The 23,416-nt window shown below is 48.6% G+C and overlaps 1 protein-coding gene across 3 annotated transcripts in view; it reads right to left on the bottom strand.

Moving 5' to 3' along the window:
* The window catches only part of LOC111845539 (voltage-dependent T-type calcium channel subunit alpha-1H), a 103,357-nt gene that overhangs the window by 6,126 nt on the left and 73,815 nt on the right, over positions 1–23,416 (bottom strand). For 2 of the 3 annotated variants that reach the window (XM_072712539.1, XM_072712540.1), the window contains exons 11-31: positions 16,313–16,464; positions 15,684–15,869; positions 15,124–15,241; positions 14,066–14,221; positions 13,869–13,947; positions 13,185–13,387; positions 12,706–13,104; positions 11,898–11,998; positions 11,674–11,815; positions 11,476–11,544; positions 10,764–10,948; positions 10,531–10,657; positions 9,306–9,431; positions 9,101–9,190; positions 8,356–8,548; positions 4,179–4,330; positions 3,409–3,518; positions 2,055–2,188; positions 1,725–1,795; positions 1,056–1,134; positions 62–183 (exon numbers count right to left, since the gene is read on the bottom strand). In XM_072712539.1, coding sequence (XP_072568640.1) covers positions 62–183; positions 1,056–1,134; positions 1,725–1,795; positions 2,055–2,188; positions 3,409–3,518; positions 4,179–4,330; positions 8,356–8,548; positions 9,101–9,190; positions 9,306–9,431; positions 10,531–10,657; positions 10,764–10,948; positions 11,476–11,544; positions 11,674–11,815; positions 11,898–11,998; positions 12,706–13,104; positions 13,185–13,387; positions 13,869–13,947; positions 14,066–14,221; positions 15,124–15,241; positions 15,684–15,869; positions 16,313–16,464 — 2,994 coding nt within the window. The remainder of the gene's footprint in view (positions 1–61; positions 184–1,055; positions 1,135–1,724; positions 1,796–2,054; positions 2,189–3,408; positions 3,519–4,178; positions 4,331–8,355; positions 8,549–9,100; positions 9,191–9,305; positions 9,432–10,530; positions 10,658–10,763; positions 10,949–11,475; positions 11,545–11,673; positions 11,816–11,897; positions 11,999–12,705; positions 13,105–13,184; positions 13,388–13,868; positions 13,948–14,065; positions 14,222–15,123; positions 15,242–15,683; positions 15,870–16,312; positions 16,465–23,416) is intronic. The other variant, XM_072712541.1, reaches the window with a different exon arrangement.

Here is a 23,416-nt window from a genome sequence, read left to right as displayed (position 1 = left end):
GTTGGGCAGAGCATGGGCGTGGCCGGGCGATGCCTGCCGCAGGGACTGTCTGTTCACTCACCTTCATGATGCCATTCCAGTTGTCACCTGTAGAGACCCTGAAGAGGGTTAAGAAGGCCATGCCAAAGTTTTCAAAAGTGGCATGTCGGCTCAGGCCTTCACAAGGGTTGTCTTCATTGCATTCTGGGTAAAATAAATGCATGCCACAGATCTAGCAGTGAGCATCCTAACGAAGCATGAATCACAAACATTTGTTATATTACTCTAAATGTTCTTATTTATTGCTGATAGGTGTAAATAAGCTAATTCCGCACTGGCAGGACCAGTTATGAGCCTAAGCCCCTTCACCCCCCCCCCCCCATGTGGTATCACAAGTGACGAAAGCTTCCCAGTGTAGAAACAATGAGGCCTAAAATGCCACTTTTAGCTGAAGGGCATCTTGGAGCAAGAGCGGCTTTCACAGGAGCGAGTCGTGATGCAATTTCCTGTGTCTCCACTTGCAATTTCTGAGTAGAATAACCACAAATGAGGCACACACACACACACACACACACACTCACTCTGCTGCTCTTACTCGCAACCGCAAAATTGGGCTGTCTGTTTGTTCATTCCCAATAACCGTGGCGGGTTATTGAATTGCAGTAATGCATTGCAGGGCGTTCACATACTGAACGCAATTTAGCGCAACCTTCACCATGCGCCTTCGAGCTGGGGGGGGGTCAAAGGAAGCAATGGGAATATGGGGACGATGCATGAACTCCTCATAGACAGCTAGAGTTGGAACTCACTCTTGTCCTGCATGTGTAAGGCTTAGGGTTGGGTTAAACCTGCCTTTTGAGCCTCGGTGTAGCCTTTCGCTGGCTGCTTGTTTGCATGGTATGGTTCTAATTCACAGCATTTCGAATGCCAAATTTATACCACAGACACAGCAGAGGTATAGTGTAATGGACAAGATCTTTCTCTGGATGGAGCAATACATCTTCCGAAGTTACTTTGAGTGTAAAATCTGTTCGACAAGTGGGCTTCAGAAAAGACGGGGTCGGCGGGGCACTGACCCAATTTGCCGAAGAGCTCAACTCCCAGGGCCGCATAGATGAAGAACAGAAGCATGAAAAGCAACCCCAGGTTGCCCACCTGCAGGGGGAGACGGCCACAGGTTCGACTCCCAAGCATCAATGTCACAATGTCACACGGATACCAAGTGGGTACTGGGGGATGCTGGTGACCCCCGAAGGCAGATGTCACGGCTATGGGGGTCATCCATGATACCGCGGGAAAGAGAATGATGCCAATCGTCTCAAGCCGCTAGAGAACTGCCCTTCACGGGTGATGGATGACAGACCAGAGAGTAGCAGCCATCCTCTCGGGGATAATACAGCTCTTGGGAAGATGCTGTCCCCAGTCACACTGCCCAGAGATCTCCATCTGTCAGACTTGGGTTAATGTCCCTCCCTGACTCGGTGTGTCACTGCAGAGGGCTTTGTGTGAGGCACACGCAGGAAGACGATCGTGGGGAGATTAAAGGATTTGACCGTAAGCGAGACAGATGCAAAACAAATACCAGCACTTCACTAAATTAAACCACTTTCACAGGAACTCTGAACAATGAGATTATGCTCAATATACAGAATAACAACAGAATGACTTTGGAACAACTCACTTATTAAGACAAGGACATGCGGGTATGAAGGTTTGCAGGCAGAAGAGTGATATCTGGAACCGACCTGGGGCAAGGCCTGCACCACTGTGTCCAGGAGCGCTCGCATCCCCGTGGCCATCTTCAGCAGCTTCAGCACTGCAGGCGCATGGGAAGATGGCATGTGTCTGAGCCTAAGCTACCCACAATTACCAGTGCGGGCACAGTGCGACGTTCAAAGCGCTTAGGGTGAGGGCCCTACCAGCTCACCGACTGGGGAAGATGTGTTTCCGTGCTTCAAATGAAGAAACGAAGCATCTCGGATTGTTTTTTCCAAAGCAACCACTTCGCAAGTACGACCGTGAGGCTCTTTGACCGAACGGGGAAGGGCATAGCGCCTCAGACATGCCACACCTACCTCGGGCTATCCTGAGCACCCGCATGATGCGGATGATGGTCGGGTTGATCGGGAGGGACGCGTTGATCTCGATCTCCTCCAGGGTGATTCCCATGATGGACAGGAGGACAATGGCCAAGTCCAGCTGGTTCCATCTGAAAAACAAGGTTTCATACAGATGACAGTCCTTATTTCCAGCAAGGCTCATTTATCTCCATCCTCCAGATGCACCAGACAGACCAAATGAGCAGCTTGGGAAACTATTAACTCAAACAAGCAAACTCACAAAGCCATGGATACTCAAGTCAATCAATCAGGGGTGAACAGAGGGCCTTGTTTCCTGCCCTTGTCCCTTCCCCAAAACATCTACACGCTCTAATCCATACTTTTATACCAACAGAAGTCATATTTAAATGTCACAGATATCCGTCACATGACTGAAGCTTCACTTGAAACAATAAAGTATTTCTTCAACCTTTATGAACTCTGAAGGAAAACTATCGCTCTCCCCTATGATGAAAAGTGCCTACAAACCTAAGGATGAGCTGCTCGCAGGCGAGTGGATACCCAGCCACCCACACGTGCGTCTGCACACATACACGGACGGAAATGAACGGGAGACTGAGGGAGGTTAATAATAACAACCCTGACGATTCCTACGGCTCTGAACAGGAAAGATGATACATTCAGCTGAAGAGCTTGTTTGCAGCGTTCAGTGAGAGGGAATGTAATCAACACCTTAGGCATAAATTAATCAAATGAGGATTTCCAGAAGGATCCGTTACATAATAGGGACGCCGTTTTACACAGATACAATGTTCTTTCATTTGCATGAACAATGGAGTGAATGCACTTTTTTTTTTTTGTTGTTTTTTGCATTTCAACTCAAGGTTAAGCTATGGAGTATTTGCACAGATTCTTACACGGACCACAGAATGGATGTCTCTGAGCAAAGCCACTCAAAAGGACAACATGACAGGAAAAATAGGAAGCTCAGGTTCACAGAGAGCCTGGAGCCCATCCCAGGAAGCACAGGGCACGAGGCAGGGGGGGGGGGCACCCTGGAAGGGATGCCAGTCTATTATAGGGCACGAGGCAGGGGGGCACTCTGGAAGGGATGCCAGTCCATCACAGGGCACATACACTACTGCAAATCTTTGAAGTGTCGGATGAAACATTTACAAACTTGAGAAGGACAGGACACACACAGGTTGGGTTTGAACATGCATCCCTGGAGATGCTGGACTACCAAGTCACCATGCTGCCTATGATTATGATAATCTACATTTATAATAATAATAACACTAGCAGTAATACTCCAGGCACTGTTTCTCGTCGTCCTGCAGCTCCAGGACTGTGGCATCAAGCGAGGTACCTCTCTTTGAAGAAGCGGCGGAAGCCAAAGGCCACGAGCTTGAGCAGTGCCTCTAAGACGAAGACGATGGTGAAGACGTAGTTGCAGTACTTCAGGACCTCCTCCAGGTACTGCGGAGCACAGACATGCACGTGCAGGCTCAGTGACTGAGCACATATCGTCTGGTGTAGAACTGGCCATTTTAAGTCATGGTGTTAGGTTCCATGAGACGCCTGTTTGCCTGACAGGATGGATGAGCCCGTTTATACCTCTGATATCTCACATGCTTAAAAGCATCAACAATAACAGAGCTACCACAAACATATTGACCTGCGGACTTATTAGACACATCATCCTGTAATTCTGAGCTGACTTTGAAGTGTACAGGGATCTAAACTCTTCGTACATCTCGCCAAACCCTTCATACAACATCCGGTCTGAAAGAATTAAGCACAGTTGCCAATATCTGCAAATCCGTGTCGGATTCACCTGTCGAACATTAAATAATTCATCTTCCCTCTTGTAGTAAAAGAAGCATAGACAGCTTGATTCACATCCCATTAATTTATGTTCATGGCACATATTTGGATAATAGGAGTTAGTAAAAGTTACGGAAAGTTGCTGGTAGAGATGTTTCTGCAAGCAGCAGCCTTAGCCAAAGGGCTTTCAGCTTCAGCAGAGCACAGCTGCTCTGCCCAGATATAGTTTAATATGATTTATTAACTGACTGAAAGCTAGGGGGAGCTTCTCAGACCAAACAAAGCTGGGTGACACAGACGGGGTTCCATCACCTTGGGCTGGTTGTAGTGCTCCATGGACATGGTGACCACATTGATGCATATGATGCAGGTTATGAAGAGGTCCAGGTAGTGGTTGGTGCACAGCGTGTGGATGTAGAGTCGGGCAGGGGAGTAGTCAGCGAAGTAGGGCCGCTGCTGGGCCTCTGCGGGACACAGTCACATGACACGTGAGCGGCAGACAGATGGGTCTCTGGTTCCAACCCATGCCGGCGAGCACAGGGACCTCTACATCCCCCCTGTAGCCTGACGACGGCAAAACCGGCAGCGATCACGTTCGCTAGTACATGTTTTGTTTAATTAAAAAGTTATCAACTCTGAACCCATCCTTGTTAAAGTGACAAATTTAGGCGGCTCCATCTTACTTTTGGGACGTTTCTGAGAGACAAAACTGAATTAATATGGTTAGAAAAAGTGACTGGAATGGTTCAAAATCTTTAAGAACTGAGGAAATTCGAGTGCTGAATATGTAAATAAAGAGATGAAAGGAAATCGGCTAACCAGAGTGAGGGCTGGTAGGCTTTTGTGGAAATTACTAATGGAATCAAAAACGCATTTACATTTGCTGCAGACTAGATGTCCTACATTTTTCTTAAATTTTAGTTTGAAATAGGCATTTGGTAGCTGTCTCTTCATGCGCCTGTTTCATGCTTCGACATGCTGAGCATGCGACACTAAATGCGACCAGCTTCAAATCAGGCCGTTCACAGACCACCTCATGTCTGGGAAACCGAACCTGTGGACCGGTACACACGTCTGGTCTCTGGTGAAGCTTTTCAATTGGCTGCTTCAATGCGAGTGCAGCAAAATATCCAGTTAGACAAGGCACATGTTTTGAAATTAAAGACTTGTTAACAAGCTGCAATGGTGATAAGCTTACGTACTGGTAAACAGTGGGATTTTAATCAGAATAATTTCTCTAGCGCCTGATGAATGGCTTAAATTGGAAAGCTGATACAGAAGTTCACTTTTTTAAAACAAAGTTTTAAAAATCATCAGATCAGTGTGGGTTGCAGCTGGTCAGTCTTCAAAGTTTGCTGGATAAATATTTAATCTGCATGCAAATGGATGAGGGCAGCTCCTAAATTCACCCACTGTCATCCTGACTGAGAGATGTATTTTATTTATGAATATGTGAAATTGAGGGTCCTGCTGCAAACCCTTAATTATGTCCTGAATTGAACAAATTTTAGCCTTGCTATTGATTTTGTGTGTCCTGTCTTGTGTTCATGCTGACCCTACATTTGGAACGTTTTTAGGATAAATTGTTAATGTAAAACCATAGTAGACTCACATACAGTATAAGCTAAAATATTATAACTGAACTTGTTCTAAAGATTCCTTATGGATGTTGGACATGCATATAGACCAGGGATTGGCAACATGTCCATGCACGGACAAACGTTTCCATGGCAACACTTGTCTATGTCTGTTGCAAAATGTTTTGCCTGAGACAAAAAAACTATGCAGGCCAAGTTTTTATATACCATGTCTGTGGTAAAAAGTGCATTTTGATCAAAACATCCGTCAGAATTCACCATGGTATTGACCCCTGGACCGAAGTCTAGTTCTGCTAGAATCCATTCTCTTTCCCCACCAAGCTGACAACATTAATGATAATAATAAAATTATTCAACACCTTTGGTTTTTGTAAAGCATTCTGACTTTGTTCCCTGAAATGTGGACTGCAGCTGGCTTTTGGCACTTTGATTCAATTCCCTGGGAGTGCTTTGTCATTATCTAAAGCACCCTTTAGATTTCCATAGTGCTGAGCTTTCAGGCGAGAGCAGAGTCAGCCAGAACCCATGTTTATCCGCAAATACAAGGGTCTTTCAAAGAGAAACTGTACACCGACAAAATTCATTCGGGAAAACTGGTGCTGGGAGATCACATTTTTTAAGGCAAATATATTTTACTCCCCAGAAGTTTCTACATACATTGCTGAATATACCTGTATATATCCAGGTTAAATAGCCAAATCACTCTAACATGATTCAACTGAGGACTTGAACCAGAAATCTCCAGGTGCTTTTTTAAGAAAATTATGATGTCATAAGCCATATTTGTCAACATAAATGTGAGAGATGAGACGATCGCATACAGCTCTTCCAATCAGTTTCTTTCAGTGCCTGTCATTTCAAAAATACTTACTGGTCCGGAGAAAGACAAAGAGTCCCTTTTCCATATCAGTAATAAATTTAGTGACATTGGAGTATGGTTTATATATAAACGAAAATGCATCATTAAAGTGAGCCAGCGTACCACAAACTTTCCAGCCAAAGGTTTAAGAGCCAACAGTGGGGCGATGAGGCAATTTGGGCCAAAAGTCCATTTGTTTATTTTGGCATTGCTTTACTTTATTTCTGTTTACCCACTGGCAAAATCTCGGTCACGATCACTGAAAGATTCAGGTCAGTCTGTCCGTGCTTCAGCGTACAGTAGCTTCACTGGCCGCACCTTTCAGGGAATGTACACCACCCTCTTAATGAGTATTATGTACATACATTCATTTATATCCAATCCATGCTAACAAAAACACATCTCCGTCTCATCCCAGGTGGCTCGTATCCAGTGTGAATGTAGAGTAAGAAATTGTCGCCATCGGTTAATCAGGCAGGTGATGGGGTCCAAACCCTGTAATGGGAATGCAACTCTGACGTGAAGTCCCCCCCCTTTTGGGACTCACTCCCTGGTGGCACTACATTTTTTGGTAACAATACATTAACTGCACCTTCATAATACCTTCATACTGCATTCATAGAACATTCATAAGCAGTACACCTTAACATCCTAACATACCATAACATTTTTATATAAATTAATAACAAACATTATAATCGTATAATCATATAATGTTAGTTATTACTGCATATTAACGCCGTTAAGGTATGAAAGGATGTTCTATGAATGCATTATAAAGGCATTATGAAGGTGCAATTAATATAAAGGGTTACCAGTTATTTGTAGGTACTGTAATTATTTTGTGATTGTTCATCACTGCATTCTTAATGATTTTCTAAAAAGTACCTGGGCACAGACCCTGGTGCCGCCCCCCCCCCCCCAAGTTCCACAGTCCACAGTCCATGGGTCCCCCTCCCAACCGCCCCTCATAAAGAAAATCACAACCCCTCTCCCCTTGGCGTGTCACAAATTCTCCTCCAAAAAGCCCCCCAACATATGTGAAAACATTCCAAGCTGCTTCTCTGTCCAACAATAAAAGCCATAACGTCGACTCGCTGATATGATTCAATCACTTCCCCAACAGTAAAAGGAAAAGGAATGGATTACTGTAAATCCTGCCAGTGGAAAAGCTGTCAAGTTGCGAGTTATAGATGATACGTCAAGAGTGGAGACCTTTCAAGGTGTAATGTCTTTGTGTGAAAATGCAGCAGCATCACATCCAGGGTTAAGTAAAACAAAAAAAAAAGAGTGTGTCGCTGACAGATTTAAATGTTAACCTTGGGGTGATTTATGAACTAGAAACAGTAGATGATGTATAGTTAAGTGAACAACAGAATTTTGGTGTATTTGCATTAACCATTTGCACTGCAGATGTCCTCCCAGTGCTAGTGTGTCTCACTGCAATGAGAAAAACTGCATTAAAGATTCAAGAAGTGCATTTTGATTCTTTGGTCCCTCCTGAAAACACCCAGCTTGCCCATCAAATCATCCTGCTGCACTATTTTTATTTTATTGAATTTTCAGCCAGTTTAGCCAGGGCCAGCTAACTCCTTGCTCTGAGTAGTCAGCCTGATGTCTACTGGGAGCCGTAAAATGCCCATTTTGCCAACTCTACATGCCACCAATCAGCTGGCACCGCTTGGAAAAAGCTAAGCGCTGACAGAAGGGTCTATGCTCTGGCGACATATGACTGTAGGGCCCCCGTCGGACTTCATGAGTCCCCCCCCCACTTTGTGATCTCTCCCCTTTCGCTGCTGGTCATGACCGCTGAACGTAAGAAATGCACGACCCGGACGGTGGGAGCTGATCTGAGCACAGAAGGCGCCTTGAGCGCTCTGAGGTTCCCCTCGACTGTTCGCCGTCACCGCGGCTGCCGATTCGCAAGCCAGCCGAGCTGCCATGCCCTCATGCAGCATCCGGGGGCGTCCCCTCAGGCAGGGCTCCGAGAGGGAGAGGCTGGGCTACCGACCGGACCCGCGTGTCTCCTTACTCCGGCGCCTTTTCTCCATCCGCTTCATCCGCTTCTCCTCGCGCAGCCGGGCCTCCTCCGCCTCCTGGTGCTGCCGGCACTTGTGGAAGTTCTCCACCACCACGCCCACGAACATGTTGAGCACGAAGAAGCTGACGATGAGCAGGAAGGAGATGAAGTAGAGCAGCATCCAGGGGTTGTGGTTCCTCACCGGCTGGGGTGGGAAGACAAGAACAAGTCACCCAGGGTTAGGGTGCGGGGGGAGGGGGACTGGGGCCCAAGTAAAGCTCTAAAGCTCTAGCAGAGAAGTCTTGCTTCATTTCCCCCAGAATTGGACCATCCAAGCAGGCCTCCAGAGGATCCGTGTCCCAGTTCACCCCCCCTGTGCCATGCAGCCTAATTCCTGCGTTTCTCCAGAGGTAAACAGGACACGGTCATGCCGGAGAATGTAGGTGAGCTCCTCTTTTATATCTACGCCATGCTTAGGGTTATCCTTTACCTTCTGCAAATTAGTGACTAAATAATACATTTTTTCTGTCAGCAATAAAACAATTTCTGCTGTGCTGAATGTCTTGAAATAATTTGTGTATCTGGTCCTGCTAATGATGCCCCCTGGGTGCTGTGCAATGGATCACCCTCAGTGGGGCACTTTTGTTTGGGGGGGTGTGACTCCTCCGTCACGCATCGGGGCGCGGCCCAACACTTTTAATAGTTGTCTACGGCTACCGGTGCCAAATGATTCAGCCGGGAAGTTACTCTGTGTTACCTGCTGGTCAACTCCCACGGCATCCAAGCCATCGTACATGATGTTGACCCAGCCGTCCTTGGAGGACAGGACAAACAGTGACATGAGGGCCTGGAAGACAGGTGATGACAGAAAACAAGGAGATTACCATCCTCTCCCTACACCGGCGGTCATGGCTAGCTTCCGATCACATGACTCACTGCAGGCGACCTCACTTCCTGCCCACCTGTCCCAGGTTGTCGAAGTTGTACTTCCTCCGTATCCAGCGGAAGTTGGCCAGCAGACAGTCGGACTTGTTGGTGATGTTCCTGGTGTCAAATCCCTCGCAGTGGTAGAACTTCCCTTTGAAAAGCTGTAGTTCAGACAGCGGTCGAAACACCCCGTGACCATCCAAGCAAATGGATTTCGTACTGCATAGTTATGTGATAGAAAACATCGATCTCAGCCCCCGTGTTTAAACCAGGACTTTGGGGTCCTACATTTTTACAACAGTAAACATAGTCATTCCCGGAATGCCTTCTGGCCAGCCAAGGCTAGAGTGAAAGGTACATCATTCCATTCTAATCCTCTTTTCATGGCCAGAAACGTTAATGACAGAGACAGGAATGTGGGAACAAAGCTGTGCCTTGTTCCCCACCATCTCGAGGCAGCTATAACAGAACGCGATAAGTTCCCATCCCAGGCTAAATGAGAAGAGACCGCTCTGAAAATTATCAGGGAGTTGCAAATTATTCTTAATATGGGGGGGTGACCTTCACATTCAATGTGGTGGACTGCGCTGGACTGCTACTTTGAAAAAAGGGAAGAAGACATTCCTTAGAGCAGTGTTTCTCAGCCCGGTCTACAGGAAACTCCAGACGGTCCATGGTTTTGCTCCCAAAAATGTGGACCGTCTGGGGCACCTGAGGACCGATTTGAGGAAAAAGTTTTTAGGCAAGTAAACATGGGGAGATATAGGGATGAGATTGACCTCAATTAACCACTCGTTATCTATTAAGTATCTACACTGTCAACTCGTTAAAGTCTCACAATGTTCCAGAGATGAGGAGGCTGGGCTTCCTTTGCCTCTGGCAAGATTGAAAAATATAAATAAGGTCTGAGTGGATTTATATGGACTTTTAAATGGCCTTATTGTCAGAGCAGAAATCAGGCCACCAGAGCTGAAGAATCAATTCCTCGTCCCTCTCACATTAAATTGCGTTAATCGCTTTTGCTAGCCAGCTTTCTCACACATTACACACTGCTGGATAGTCGCCTGTTTTTCTTAACCTGACAAATTCCCCCTTTCGTCAGCAACGTCTCATTAGGATAACCTGCGTTCTTTCTATTGGTCATTTTTTTTTTCCTGTTGAAGCTTTATTGTTGATGTCGTTGAGAGTCGGGCGGTCTCCACGGCGGTGGTCTGTGCTTCTTGTCCACCTCCTCCCCCACAGCGAAGCAGGGCCTCCTACCTGCACCCCCAAGATCCCGAAGACGATGAAGAATGCGCAGCAGATGAGCACGATGTTGCCGATGGGTCTCAGGGATGTGATGAGCGTCTCCACCACCAGCTTCAGACCCGGAGCGCGGCTGATCACCCTGAGGACACACGTACCCGATCAGCCCGCATTGTCACAGAAGTTTCCGGGAGTTTCGCTAGGGGACGGAATCGGTGGGCACAATTGCCCAGGTGACCTATCCTGACCTTAGGGGTCGTAGGGTCCTTAGCAGTCTCAGCACCCTCAGGATTCCTAGGATCCTGTTTCCACCGGCAGATGCCAGGGACACAACAATATCCACGATGGAGACAAAGACCAGCATCCCATCCAGCACATTCCAGCTGCTCTGTAGGTAACAGTTGTTCCCTACGTAGAAGCCCAGGGCCACCACCTATATCGGGGAGCAGGAGCCAATCATGTACGAGGACGGTCAGCTGACTCTATCAATGTATGACATAAGCATTAAGACACTACAACACCTTCTCAATTCTGGCAATTCAGGGTTCCTGATGCAATTTATTAGGCTTAATCTATTGACAAAATGTCACACCTTAATACAACCTCACATCTCCTAGATGTTGCAATACAATGTTGTAATGACACCAATGGCAGAGTGACTAATATAACTGTGCATCAGGGTTTCCCAATTATTTTTCGCCAAGGCCCAAATTCCACCAGCAACACAAAGCGAAGGGCTTCTGCCCCTAATGAAATTTGGTAGATCATCCATGTGGGACAAACATTTGAGTCTCATTGGCTGGTTTGGGCCTGCAGACTCCCTGTTGGGTATTATACAAACACCAGGGTGCAAAGAGCCAGTCAACATGTGATGTCCGGGAGAAGGATCTCTACGTTATTCACTCAGGGCCCAAAGCCTGTCATATAGTATTCCACGTTAAAAAGATGGGAGTTAAATACCTTTACGGTCATTTCGGCCACAAAGATGGCGGTGAAGATGTAATTGGAGACGCTGAGAAAGACTCGCTCCTGAAAGATGAAAAGAACAGAGAGTTTCCACGCGAGGTTCGGGGATATGCCACACGATGGCAGGGCATGAAAGCCACTGGAACCCCCAGGGGAATCCCACCCCAGGCCCTCAGACATGGGGGTCCTTACTGGGGCCAAGTGGGTTACCGTGCTGCTGGGGAGAATGTCCGGCCTCTCCAAGGCAATGGTGATGCAGTTGAGGAAGATGAACACCAGGACCACATGGTCGAACATCTTATGAGCGATGACCTTCTGACACGTTATGCGAAACCTGGACGGGGGGCAGACAAGGACACCCTTGGTTCAGCTGAATGCCTGAGCACTCTGTGTGTGTGTGTGGGGGGGTCACTCACTCATTCTGGGGGGAGAACAGGTACAGGGCCCAGTCCTCGTGATCTCGGCACCACTGCGGTTTGTAGGGGTCCAGCATCTTCTTGATTCGGTAACACAAACTCTGTTGGGGATGACAGATGACGCTTGAAGCCATAGAAGCACTGCCGCATGCCGCACCACAGCCAGGAGAGCTTCTATAAACACAGGCCGCTAGCTGGCATCTAAAACGGGACGGCAAACACCTCTGGCTGGCAGGACGCCGCAATTTCTGCGCCGTGTCTTTAAAAGAAAGGGTCATTTACAGAGGAAGTTTCCACCCCTGACAGAGTCTGTATTGTTCCCTTAATCCCCCCCACCCAACAAAGCAATTCTGCTCACAGGCATGCAGAGACCGGGAGGGTAGCGTCGATTCTTTGAGAGAGCGCTCCCCGTCTTATCTGCGCATAGCGAAAATTAAATCCATTGCCGCAGCTTCCAAACCACCCCCCCCGCCCCAACCCTGATATGGTTGCCTGGTGCGGGGGTCACTTTCCATCCACAAAGAGGATGATTATGGGGTCTTAATCGCTCCCGCGTTGGCGATTAGCGTTATCTCTGCTCCGCATAGAGGGCGTTATAAAGACAGAGTGATAATTCACTCGGTAACGGGTGACCGTCGTGACACTGGGAAGTCATTTGTACAGTCCCAGGGTGGAGACCCTGGGACTGAACTTGTTGGGGCCCTACCTAATAAGCAGAGTAAAAACATGGGGCCCCAGCTATAGCCTGGTATGCAGTGACGCAATGGCGCCCTCTAGGCTCTCTGGCCATCTGCCCCCCTCCTCTCACCTCCTCCACATCGGCGTCATCCTCATAGTCAGGCTCGTCCCTCCCCAGGGCTGGGCACAGAAAGTCGGGGGCGGAGCGCAGGCTCTTGCCGTTGCAGTCGTGGTGGTCGGCTGTGTGCCGGGCCACTGAGACCTGCAGCAGCTCGGGCAGGTCCAGCGAGTCGGCGCGGGGGCGCGGGGACCCCCCACTCACACTGCCTGTGCGGCTGGAGCCGCCCCCGTCCGAGTCATCGTCCTCCAGGCTGCCATGGCCCTCACCCGATAGTAGTGACTCCCGCTCCCCGGACGGGTCCCTCCGCTTGAGGCTAGGCCCCCGGCCCAGACTGGCCCAACTGGAACGCCGGCTGCCCCAGTTACTGGTTGCCCCCCATGGGGGGCATGGGGAGCTCCTGTGACTGGACTGGGAGGAACCAGAGAGGTTCACTTGAGAGGTGTGGACTGTCTCAGCACATTAATACCAAACGGTGGCCCTTGGCTTACCGGCGACTTCAGGTCAGCAGCACCAGGCTCGATGGAGCAGCTGCTACCGCGGCGGGACTCGCAGAAGGCGTGGATGGGGTCGGCGTACGGCCTGGGCGTGGGCATGGGGGTGGCCGCCGTGCGCATGATGACGGGCGGGGGCATGCTGGCCCGCGGGTCCAGGTGCCCGTTCTGTGTCACCATCAGCGAGTGGATTTTCAGCTCTGCGAGTCATGGGGAAGAAAAGAAAGGTCAGTCCAGGACCCGTCGATGTCACGGCCGGACCCGGAGCCCCCCCCCCCACCTCGATATCGCAGTTGGCTTGGGTTCCCGCCAATCCTGTGGTCAGCTTGGGGTATTTAGGCATCCCGCGCACGCTGCCAAGAGATTAGCTCTCTGGAATGGGAGTGTGTAAACTGATCGAAGGGGACATGCGGGTCGCCAAGCTTTCGCTCCCTAATTTACAGCTACATAAAAGGGAGAGGGTGCAGCCGGGGGTGGCAGCCATTATTGTTTTTTTTTATGTGTCATAAAATCATCACAAAGTGGCCGTGCCCGGCTCCAGCATTCCCCCGTGCAACATCGCTGCCTATAAGAGGCACGTCAGCTGACGACAGACGGTCTGTGGGGAATGTACACAGGTCAGGGCCCAGGCTGCTTGGGAGGGCTCTCTGGGGGGGCGAGGACAGCATCCGCCGCGATCACCTGCAGTGCGCAGCTTCTCCTCCTCCTCCAAGTGCACCGACATCTTGTCGTCCTCCATCTCTGACCTGTTGGCGTCCCCCTGTGAGGTGTAATAGACGTTCGTGAGGCCGAGCGACCGGGGGCAGCGGGAATAGGGGCCCGGGGGGGCACTGGGCAGAGTGGCTTAACCTCACTCCGAGGTACCTCCTGAAAAGTACCTCGGCCTGGAAGCCCTCCACCAGGATGGCCACCAGCAGGTTGAAGAGCACGTAGTTGCCGAACGTCATCAGGGCCACAAAGTAGAGGGCCGCCCACGGGGAGGTGGAGGCCATGCCGTTATACAGGACCATGTTCCAGTCCTCCTGGGTCAGGATCTGCAACAGGGAGGTCAAGCAGGGAAGAGGCAGGTAGAGACAGCATGAGGAATGGCGTGCGGGCGGACTGAACGGGAAGTGTTTGGGTTCGGTCACGTTAACAGGACTGTGTCAGAAAGTCATTGTTATTACTACCACTAATAGTGCTACCGCTGTTATAGATACACCATCAGAGGTATTTATTAACGATGATGAAACTCTACAACAAAACCATTCTACCGTACACTGAACAAACATCCATGGCCTTACTTGACTGTGACTTGATGGACATGTTTGTAAAACTGGTGCTTTTTAATCCTTGCACTATTTGCCCATCGCCTGCAGTTCATTACAAATATAAATATTAATCAGTTTTTGCAAGATAGATTAAAATAATGCATTATTCTATGAATCATAATTAATCATAATTCTATGAATCATAATAAATCCCAACTTCTACGCAGTCATATTATAATATTCACTGTAAGTGAAAATATTGGCCCTAAATATATCATACTGTATTATACCAAACTGTACCATTAGTATCACCGTATGCGTTAATCTAATCTTATTATCGCTCCTTGTACTAAACCACAGAATATATAACCTGAATGCGGATATCACTGTACTAATGAGGCGTATAACTCATTTTGAAACAGGCAGACGATGGGCCACCTATATGACACGAGCTCATCTGCACAAAACAACCAGTTCCTACTGTTACTATGGAGACGTCCAGCCAGGCTCCTATAGGTTGTGTCAAATAACCAGCACCACACTGAGTGAAGCAATCATCTCAATGAGCTCCGAGAGGACGGTTGAAGCAGTAATCACGGTCTCACGCTGGCAGACGGCAAGGCGGTCACCCTGAGGACCCCCGGCAGAGCCATTATCCGCTAGCCAGCCTCTCGGAAGCGTCAAACCTGAAAGACGGTGACGATGGCCCACAGCAAGGAGTCAAAGTTCTTCCTGTCTGGGATGGTGTCTCCATTTTCCATCTTCAGGCTGAACTTGCACCCGAACAGATGCATCCCCAGAATGCTGTGGACGACACCGGGAAGCCGTCAGCGGACGGAGCTCACCCCGGCTGCGGTGTAATTAGTGAGACAGCCTGGTGTCTAATTCGCGATGCCGTGGCACTTCCTCCAAGACAGAAAGTGAACTCTGCTATTTCCTGATGAACTCTCTCCTTGGTGAATGTGCTAATAACCTTTCAGCCATCCATACATCCATACCCCCACCATACCCACTGAGGCAGGGGGCACTGTGGATGGGACGCCAGTCAGAAGGCACACACATACATCGACGCGCTAAGGGCACCTTAGAGGCACCAATTAGTCTTTGCACCACAGTAGGAAGCTAAAGTACTTGGAGGAACCCACACAATGTGGTAGAACATGCCACGGGGCCAACGAGCCCCCACCATAAACTTCTACGGGGTCCATTTTCACCTCACTGGTGAGCCTATCCTGGGCGGCGCTACCTGAAGATGAAGATGAAGAGCATGAGCAGCATGCAGAAGGTGGCCACATTGTCCATGGTCTTCATCAGTACCACCAGCTGCCTCCGGAGGGCCGGCAGGAAGCGGACCAGCTTAAGGACCCGCAGCAGCCGGAAGGTGCGTAGCACGGACAGGCCCCCGTCCGACTGGCCGATGATCTCCCAGACACTGTGGGGGGATGGGGGGCGGTGGTCGTTAGCCTGCACACTACCACGCACGCCCTTTCTCACAAATGGATTTCACCAAGCCTGTTCCCGGTCGTGACGTGCATGGCAGCTAATGGATTCATTACAGCTGATTACAATGATTAACTAACTGAAAACAGCGATACCGCCGGGAATAACAGAAAAAATGGACAAACAAAGTGTCCCACTGTACAGTGTTTTTATGTTGGAGAAACAAAGCCACAGGATGAGTCGATACTGTAAGGCGAAACCATCCTGAAGGTGATTCAGACCTCGGGAGGAGGGGGTCCGCGTCCGTTACCTGAGGGTTTCACCATTTCCCCAGATATCAACATCTAACTGTGTTGTTCTGGCAGAAACTCATACACTGCCGTCTCATAAAGACAGGTGTTATTGGGGGGGGGGCAGAGGAGGGGACGGGAGAACCTGATGACGACGATGATCCCGTCGAAGATGTTATAGGGATTGCGGATGTAGCCGAAGAGCCCGAAGGCGAGTAGCTTGAGGAGCATCTCCAGGGCAAACATGCTGGTGAAGACGATGTTGCTGATCTCCAGGACGTCTGTGAGCTCGTCGGGCTGCCGGGGGGAGGGGGGTACACGTGAGTGAGGACTCCCCCGGGCCCCACACACACACACACACACACACAGAGTCGTGTAATCATATCTCTTTGGGGAACACTCATTCATTTCTATGGGAAAGATGCTAATGCTAACTATGACAGCCTTAACCCCCACCCAGCCCTAACCATAACCATAAGTAACCAAGCGTTTTTGCATTTTTAGTTTTTTCATTGCAGTTATGGATTTTTATAAAATAGAGTTTTCCCATATGTTTTCCCAGGAAACACATTTGGTCCCCACAAGGTAAGGTATACCTGGACCACACACACACTAACACACACACACACACACACACTTGTTACAGCAAAGCTTATCCAGGATTACTACATCTCAGAACAGCACCTGCACTCATGGAAAAAAATGAAAACTAATCAAATAAAATACACGTGAATGAAAAACAGTAAAACATTCAATTACAGCTGGGTACTGGATACAACTGAATATAAACTCTATTGACAGATAGATACATTATCAAGCAGGTCATCATTAAACATTTAAAGGAACCTTAAAAATAAATCACGTAATGCAAATGGCAGAAACTCATATACTGCCGTCTCATAACGACAGGTGGTCTGGGTTTCCCTGCTGTGACTGCTGCCCCCGCGACCCGACCTCGGATAAGCGGAAGTTAATGGATGGATGGTAATGGAAATGAATATCAAATAATACATTTTTAAATACATTTCTTTCAGACGACCAGAAAAGATTTAAATCCTAAAAGGTGTTTGTTGAGGCTCAGACTCAGCTATAACGTGAGCAGCTGTTAGCTCTGCAGATGTGAGACTTTCATGCTTTCAGGATCACAGCAAGTAGCGGAGGCCAGAGACCCGGGTTTCCCAGTGCGCACTGGAGATAGACACCAGCCCAGACAAACTGGGAAAAAGGGGCTTGCTCTGGATCAGGAGCCTGCATCACCTAGCAGGCCATTAGTGTGAACGGGGGGGCATAGGGACAGAGACATCAAAAGGGAGATGCAGTCTCCTGATGAAATCCAGCCCACTACCTGTACAGGGCTCCGCAGGCTGAAAAAACGGGGCTCGATCTAAACTCGTTGAGGAATTCCAAACCCAACTAGCAAGAGAAAAAAACCCACGTAAGTTTTGGGGAAGAAGTGTTCTGCTTACAGGCTTGTCCCAAGAACAATCTGCAACGTGCCGTAATGGAGAGGGACAGACAGGTGGGGTCCTCCGCCCGATTGTTTGAGTAGGTACCTGTTTTTAAACGCCACTGAGATGGCAGTTTAGTGTCCGCCGTTCAGTGAGTACAGAAGCGGGGGCTATAAAAAAAGAGATGACCTCACCCCCACCCATGGATTAAACCACATTACAGGCGGGTGGGAAAACTGCAGCAATATTACCAAGGCAGGGATTAACCAGGTTGGGGGGGACTCCTCTCAAGATTAGCTGATAAGTACCGGGTCCAAAACAGGGAGAAGCGAGGGGAGGGGGGCTAGGCTGCGTGCGGGGAACACCGGAGCTGCGACTGACGTTTTTTATCCATGGGAAACGACCGTAAAAAATGGCGTGCACCTTCGCGGTTTGATAGATCACCTGCCGACAGCAGGCGCGGCCTTTTGCCATTCAGGTGCCCCATCGTGCCGCCAGGTGCACTCAGTTAAGTGCTTTGCTTCCCACTGAGGCATCACCACGCCCCCCACTGGAGGGGCGGGCCTTTGTTTGAATCCAGCTGATACCCCCCCAGGGTCCCAACTAAATGTGTCTGTTTTCCGATTTTCATGACAAGAGATTGCGAGCCGTGAGGGATCACTGAACACAATCACCGGCTGAACCTGCAAATCTGAATCTCATTTTCAAAGAACACACAAGTCAAAGCTGTAAAAAAAAGCACCCAGTACCCTCAGTTTTATGCTTCACCGTATACCCACAAGGGGGAGCAGTGGTTAGAGGTAAAATTCTGCCATAGTGAGGACAGATGTAGTATATAGCATTGTGCCATTCAGATCGTATGTGTCATGTTAAAACTGAGTACATGTGAGAATAACTTCATTATTCAGAACACAGCCAAGTGAACCAAGAATAAATTAACGGGTTTCAAGGCAAATTAATCGAAATCTCTGGCAGGCATAATAGAGCATAAGTGCAGTTCTGGTTCGGCAAATAATCTTTATTAAATTGGGTAATTGCATTTCATATTAACAAAAGTGTGGAAGTTTATGCCTCAGCATTTTAAACGCGGCCATAATACCACCCCGGCATCGCAGTGCAGATACGCCACGATGTTTCCATGCGCCTCAGACGTGCTTGTCTGCTCCTCCTTCCATACAGCTTCACGTGGATCCTCTTCCAGGCCCGTGGATTCCGCGTACACATGCCTGAATGCGGCGCTGGTCTGAGCCCACGGGTACGCCCTGGGATAGCTTGTTTAATATATTATAATAACATGATAAATTATGTAAATATATAAGATTCTATTATAAAAAGTAAATAAATACTACTACTACTGCTAATAATAATAATAATAATATGAAAAATACATGTTAAACTAGGCTTTGTATCTGTGGGAGGTCCTAGATGGTCTCCAGCACAACCAGGAGCACCACTGGGCCATTAAATAACAGCAGGACACCCTGTGTCACGTCGCTGTTCTGAGCCGGCACTGCAGAGGGTGTGAATACCTCTAGTGGCACCAGTTACATTGTGGTTCGGGCGGTGCGTGCTTCGTGCAGGTGAAATCGGCTGGCCTTCAGAAGCTGCACCCCAAGGTGGCCACCTAGCCCCTAATGGGTTGAGCTGCCCCGCCTGAATGACACCACAACACAATGGCATCCAGCTTTAGGGCAGTCTTCCGTTCAAACAAACTCCCTGTGGCGATATTTCATAAGACTGCCGTGCCCTTGAACTGCCTCTCTGTCGTATGTGGGCTGTAAAACATTGCCGGTTCTTAAAGCCTTCGACACTCATCTACACATATTTCCCAATGGTGACCTGGCTGTGCAATGAGGAAGAGATCCGATGACATAACACACATCACTGCCCGAATCTCTGGCTGTTGGGAGTTTTACGTACACAAAAATGTTCTGAGGGCAGAAGCAAAAATGATTTGTTCAGAGAGATAACCAATCAGATTGTAGCGGAGGTGGGTCCAGGCAACTAGAGGAGGTGAGACCAAGACATCTGATTGGGTGGCACTGTGAGGCACTGTGTCATTCAGACACCATATCCTGTTGGCTCAGCAAGCCCTACATTCATATGAGAGACTTGGGTGGCTTAGATTGTCCTCCCCTCTCTGTGGGGCCTGTTTGGGCTTGCCCTCCCTCCAGACCGACTCCCGTGTGACATAATAAGCCATTATGGCAGCAGTTTGATGAAGGGGCCCTCACACTCACTTAATTGAAACATTCCTGGAATCAGTATGATCACAGAACCAGCTCCAGAAAAGGACAGTTATATTGGCATTACGCTCTTCATATCTGAGACAGCAATGGTTAAGGACGCTGTTTGGAGAGGGTAGCTTTCATTACGTTTGAGGTCCACACAAAGGCATGTTATTTACAATATAATAGCTAAAGACCAGCTTATCTAAAGACTCTTCCATGTTTTTTATATAAGCTAAAAAATGACCAGGCTAGGGGACTGAACCAGCCAACCGAAGATGCGAGTGACTTTACTCTGAGAATGGACTGACCTCCAGGGGACGACACATAGTACATTATTAATTCCTGTGTTGCAGCAAATGGAGTGATAAGTAGGTAGGCTTGTAGGTGCTCCTCAACCTATTCTCCAAGAATATTTCGACATCACTGCAAAGTCTACCTGGAAGGATTCCCCCCCCCCTCCCCCCCACCGTCTGAGGCCAAGGATCTGGCTGAGAGGAACCATCGTTTCCCGGATACGCCGGATCGAGACAGGAATGATGCGAGCTGAAGGACCCATCCCTGCAGCCAGGATAAATGAACATTCAACTGGGAGCTCCACGCTAACAACTGGAGGCAAACAAGGGGCCATTTGTAATGAACGCAAGGCCATAAATCTTTCAGTGGAGGTAAAAAAAAACTAACAAAAGTAGCTTTTGAATTATTGCGGAGAAAAACAAAGGGGAGGCTGGGCTTTGTCTCGAAGAGAGAAGACATCAGTCAGGGTAAAGTGGGTATGTGATCATCGATACTACAGTCTGCTTCTTTTAATGAACAACTAATGATTCTCAATTCAAAAAGACATGAAATAATCAGTTTTAGAGATCATAAAGGATCATAAAGAAGTTTAAAAGTTCAGGGCACATGGCCTTCTTAAAGTATCTGGCAATTCTGGGGGCATATTCAGCTACTTACAGCAAATGCTCATTGCAGTTTCAATTGCAATTGAAGTTGAAACTGAAATTGAAAAAGAAGGCCCAGGCCAGGCTGGGCTCAATGGAGTAATCCCACAGTATGAAGGTGTTTGAGGATCTGATACGGTGTGTTTCTGTGAGGGTGGAGAACGTCAAGTGAAGCGCTTACTCAGAAAGAGTCTGGCCATCATTCACGCATTCACGGAGAGCCAGGAGAAGCAGCCTGAAGTTACACAGTAGCTCCTAGACACTGCAATAGCACTGTGATGCCACTAAAAGCTACAAGCAGAAAAAAATCCACACAGAAATCTGGGGTGAGTTTCCCGAAGCCTTCTTAACGCTACGTCGTTCGTTAGTTTTATCTTTTAACACAGAACTTAAGAACGACGTAGCGTTAAGAACGCTTCGGGAAACTCACCCCTGGTCGTTTTCAACTTCCCCACCCAACAGATAGGGATTCTCCCTGAGGAAGAACTTCAGGGAGATCTTCACGGCAGCTTCAGGGAGACTGCACTGGGCTCCAGGGAGATCTTCATGGCAGCTGCAGGGAGACTGCACTGGGCTCCAGGGAGATCTTCATGGCAGCTGCAGGGAGACTGCACTGGGCTCCAGGGAGATCTTCATGGCAGCTGCAGGGAGACTGCACTGGGCTTCAGGAAGACTGCACTGGGGTTCAGGGAGATCTTCACAGCAGCTTCAGGGAGACCGCACTGGGCTTCAGGGAGACAGTACTGGGCTTCAGGGAGACTGCACTGGGCTTCAGGGAGACAGTACTGGGCTTCAGGGAGACTGCACTGGGCTTCAGCGTTATGGCTTATCTGCTGGTGCCCAGCATGCAAACCCGCATCCCTCGTGCAGAAACGCTTCCATTGACACCTCTTTTCTCCCGCTGACATGCGCCACCGTCACCTGGACGTCTGCTCCTATCGGCGGGGTGTTGATTAAAAACTGCCGAGAGCAAGACAGCGGTGTGTAGCCCTCGCCTTTAACCAGGGCTCCGCCATGGCGACTTTAATGAATCTGTATGCACACTCTGAGGTGATGGCTGTGCCGTGGAAATAGCAAACGAGAGCAGCAGATGAGTGCGTTGGTGTGACCCGGACAGAGTGGTAGTTAGAGGCACTCGTGTACACACACGGCCCATGTTACCGTGCTGCTTGGTGGACTACAGTGTTAGCAAAGAAACAGAACATTGAGGACAAGTTTGTTGGTTCCATAGTTTGTAAACTTGCCTGAGCCTGGTTTCTATTCAATTTCTCGCAAAACGACAGAGCACCACAACAGATTTGTGCCATATATACTTAATATACTTAACAAGCAGTCTGATAGACTGGCTAATGCTTTATAAACATGTCCCAAAAAAATGAGAAATATAATTAGCTATTTAACTGCGGGATTACTCCTTTTAATAACAGGATTATGAGCGGTTTACTTGGAGATTAAAAAAAACAAGAATCCATAAACTTGGCCTACAAAGTAACACTTTTTTCATGGTACATAAGGAATTTTTATTTTAAGAGCACTGTGGTTTAACATAGATATAACATTATGCTCTGTGTTTATGTGCTGAGTATCACCGTGGTGATTTAGGGGAGGTGGTGGGGGCTAGACTGGAGAATGGGGGGGCGGTGGCGGTGGAGCTGAGGACATCCAATGCAGCACTGCCACAGTGCACATGTGTGTTTCCCATGCATTAAGAGAGCAGCCAGTGACAGGATGTGCAGTGCACTGCAGCATCTGCAGGATTCCACTGGAGTTTCGGGGAGGGGTTTGCTTAATTTCCAAAAGTAAACTATACGATTTCCAGGTCATGCCTCTAATACAACCTCTGATGTTTGCATGAAGCATGTGAGCTAGCTATAGTAAGCAGAAGTTAGCAAAAAAAAGTTTGTAAGCAGCTGGCAAATAAGCTTTGATGTTGTTGATATTTTCCTATCAATAGTGGACAATCCTGCAGTCCGTGAAATTTCTGCAACGTATGCAGGTCACCAGTCATCAGCCGTTGGGACTACCTGTTCAGCCGTTTCCTTCCATGACATTCCTACACCCCGCCCCTCCATCCATGATGCTCCTACGCCCCACCCATCTCTCCATGATGCTCCTATGTGCCGCCCCTTCATCCGTGATGCTCCTAGGCCACACCCATCCATCCGTGACAGTCCTATGCTCCACCCATCTGTCCATGAAACTATTATGCCGCACCATCTGTCCTTGTCGCTCCTCCACCCCACCTATCTGTCCTTGTCACTCCTCCACCCCTCCTCTCTGTCCTTGTCACTCCTCCACCCCTCTTCTCTGTCCTTGTCACTCCTCCACCCCTCCTCTCTGTCCTTGTCGCTCCTCCACCCCTCCTCTCTGTCCTTGTCACTCCTCCACCCCGCCAATCTGTCCTTGTCGCTCCTACGCCCTGCCTATCTGTCCTTGACATTCCTATGCCCTGCCTATCCATTCCTGATGCTCCTATGCCCTGCCTATCGGTCCTTGAGGCTCCTACGCCCTGCCCATCAGTCCACGACGCGCCTGTGCTTCAGCAATCCACTCGCATCACGCTTTTCTCCACATAGTGTAACATGTCCTCCCAAAACTGCATTCTATAAAAAACAGACAATAAAAAAGCACC

The sequence above is a fragment of the Paramormyrops kingsleyae genome, chromosome 5 (genome assembly GCF_048594095.1).
Source record: "Paramormyrops kingsleyae isolate MSU_618 chromosome 5, PKINGS_0.4, whole genome shotgun sequence".
NCBI lineage: Eukaryota > Metazoa > Chordata > Actinopteri > Osteoglossiformes > Mormyridae > Paramormyrops > Paramormyrops kingsleyae.
The sequence above is the reverse complement of the archived record's forward strand: the minus strand, read 5'-3'. Positions and strand labels throughout refer to the sequence as shown.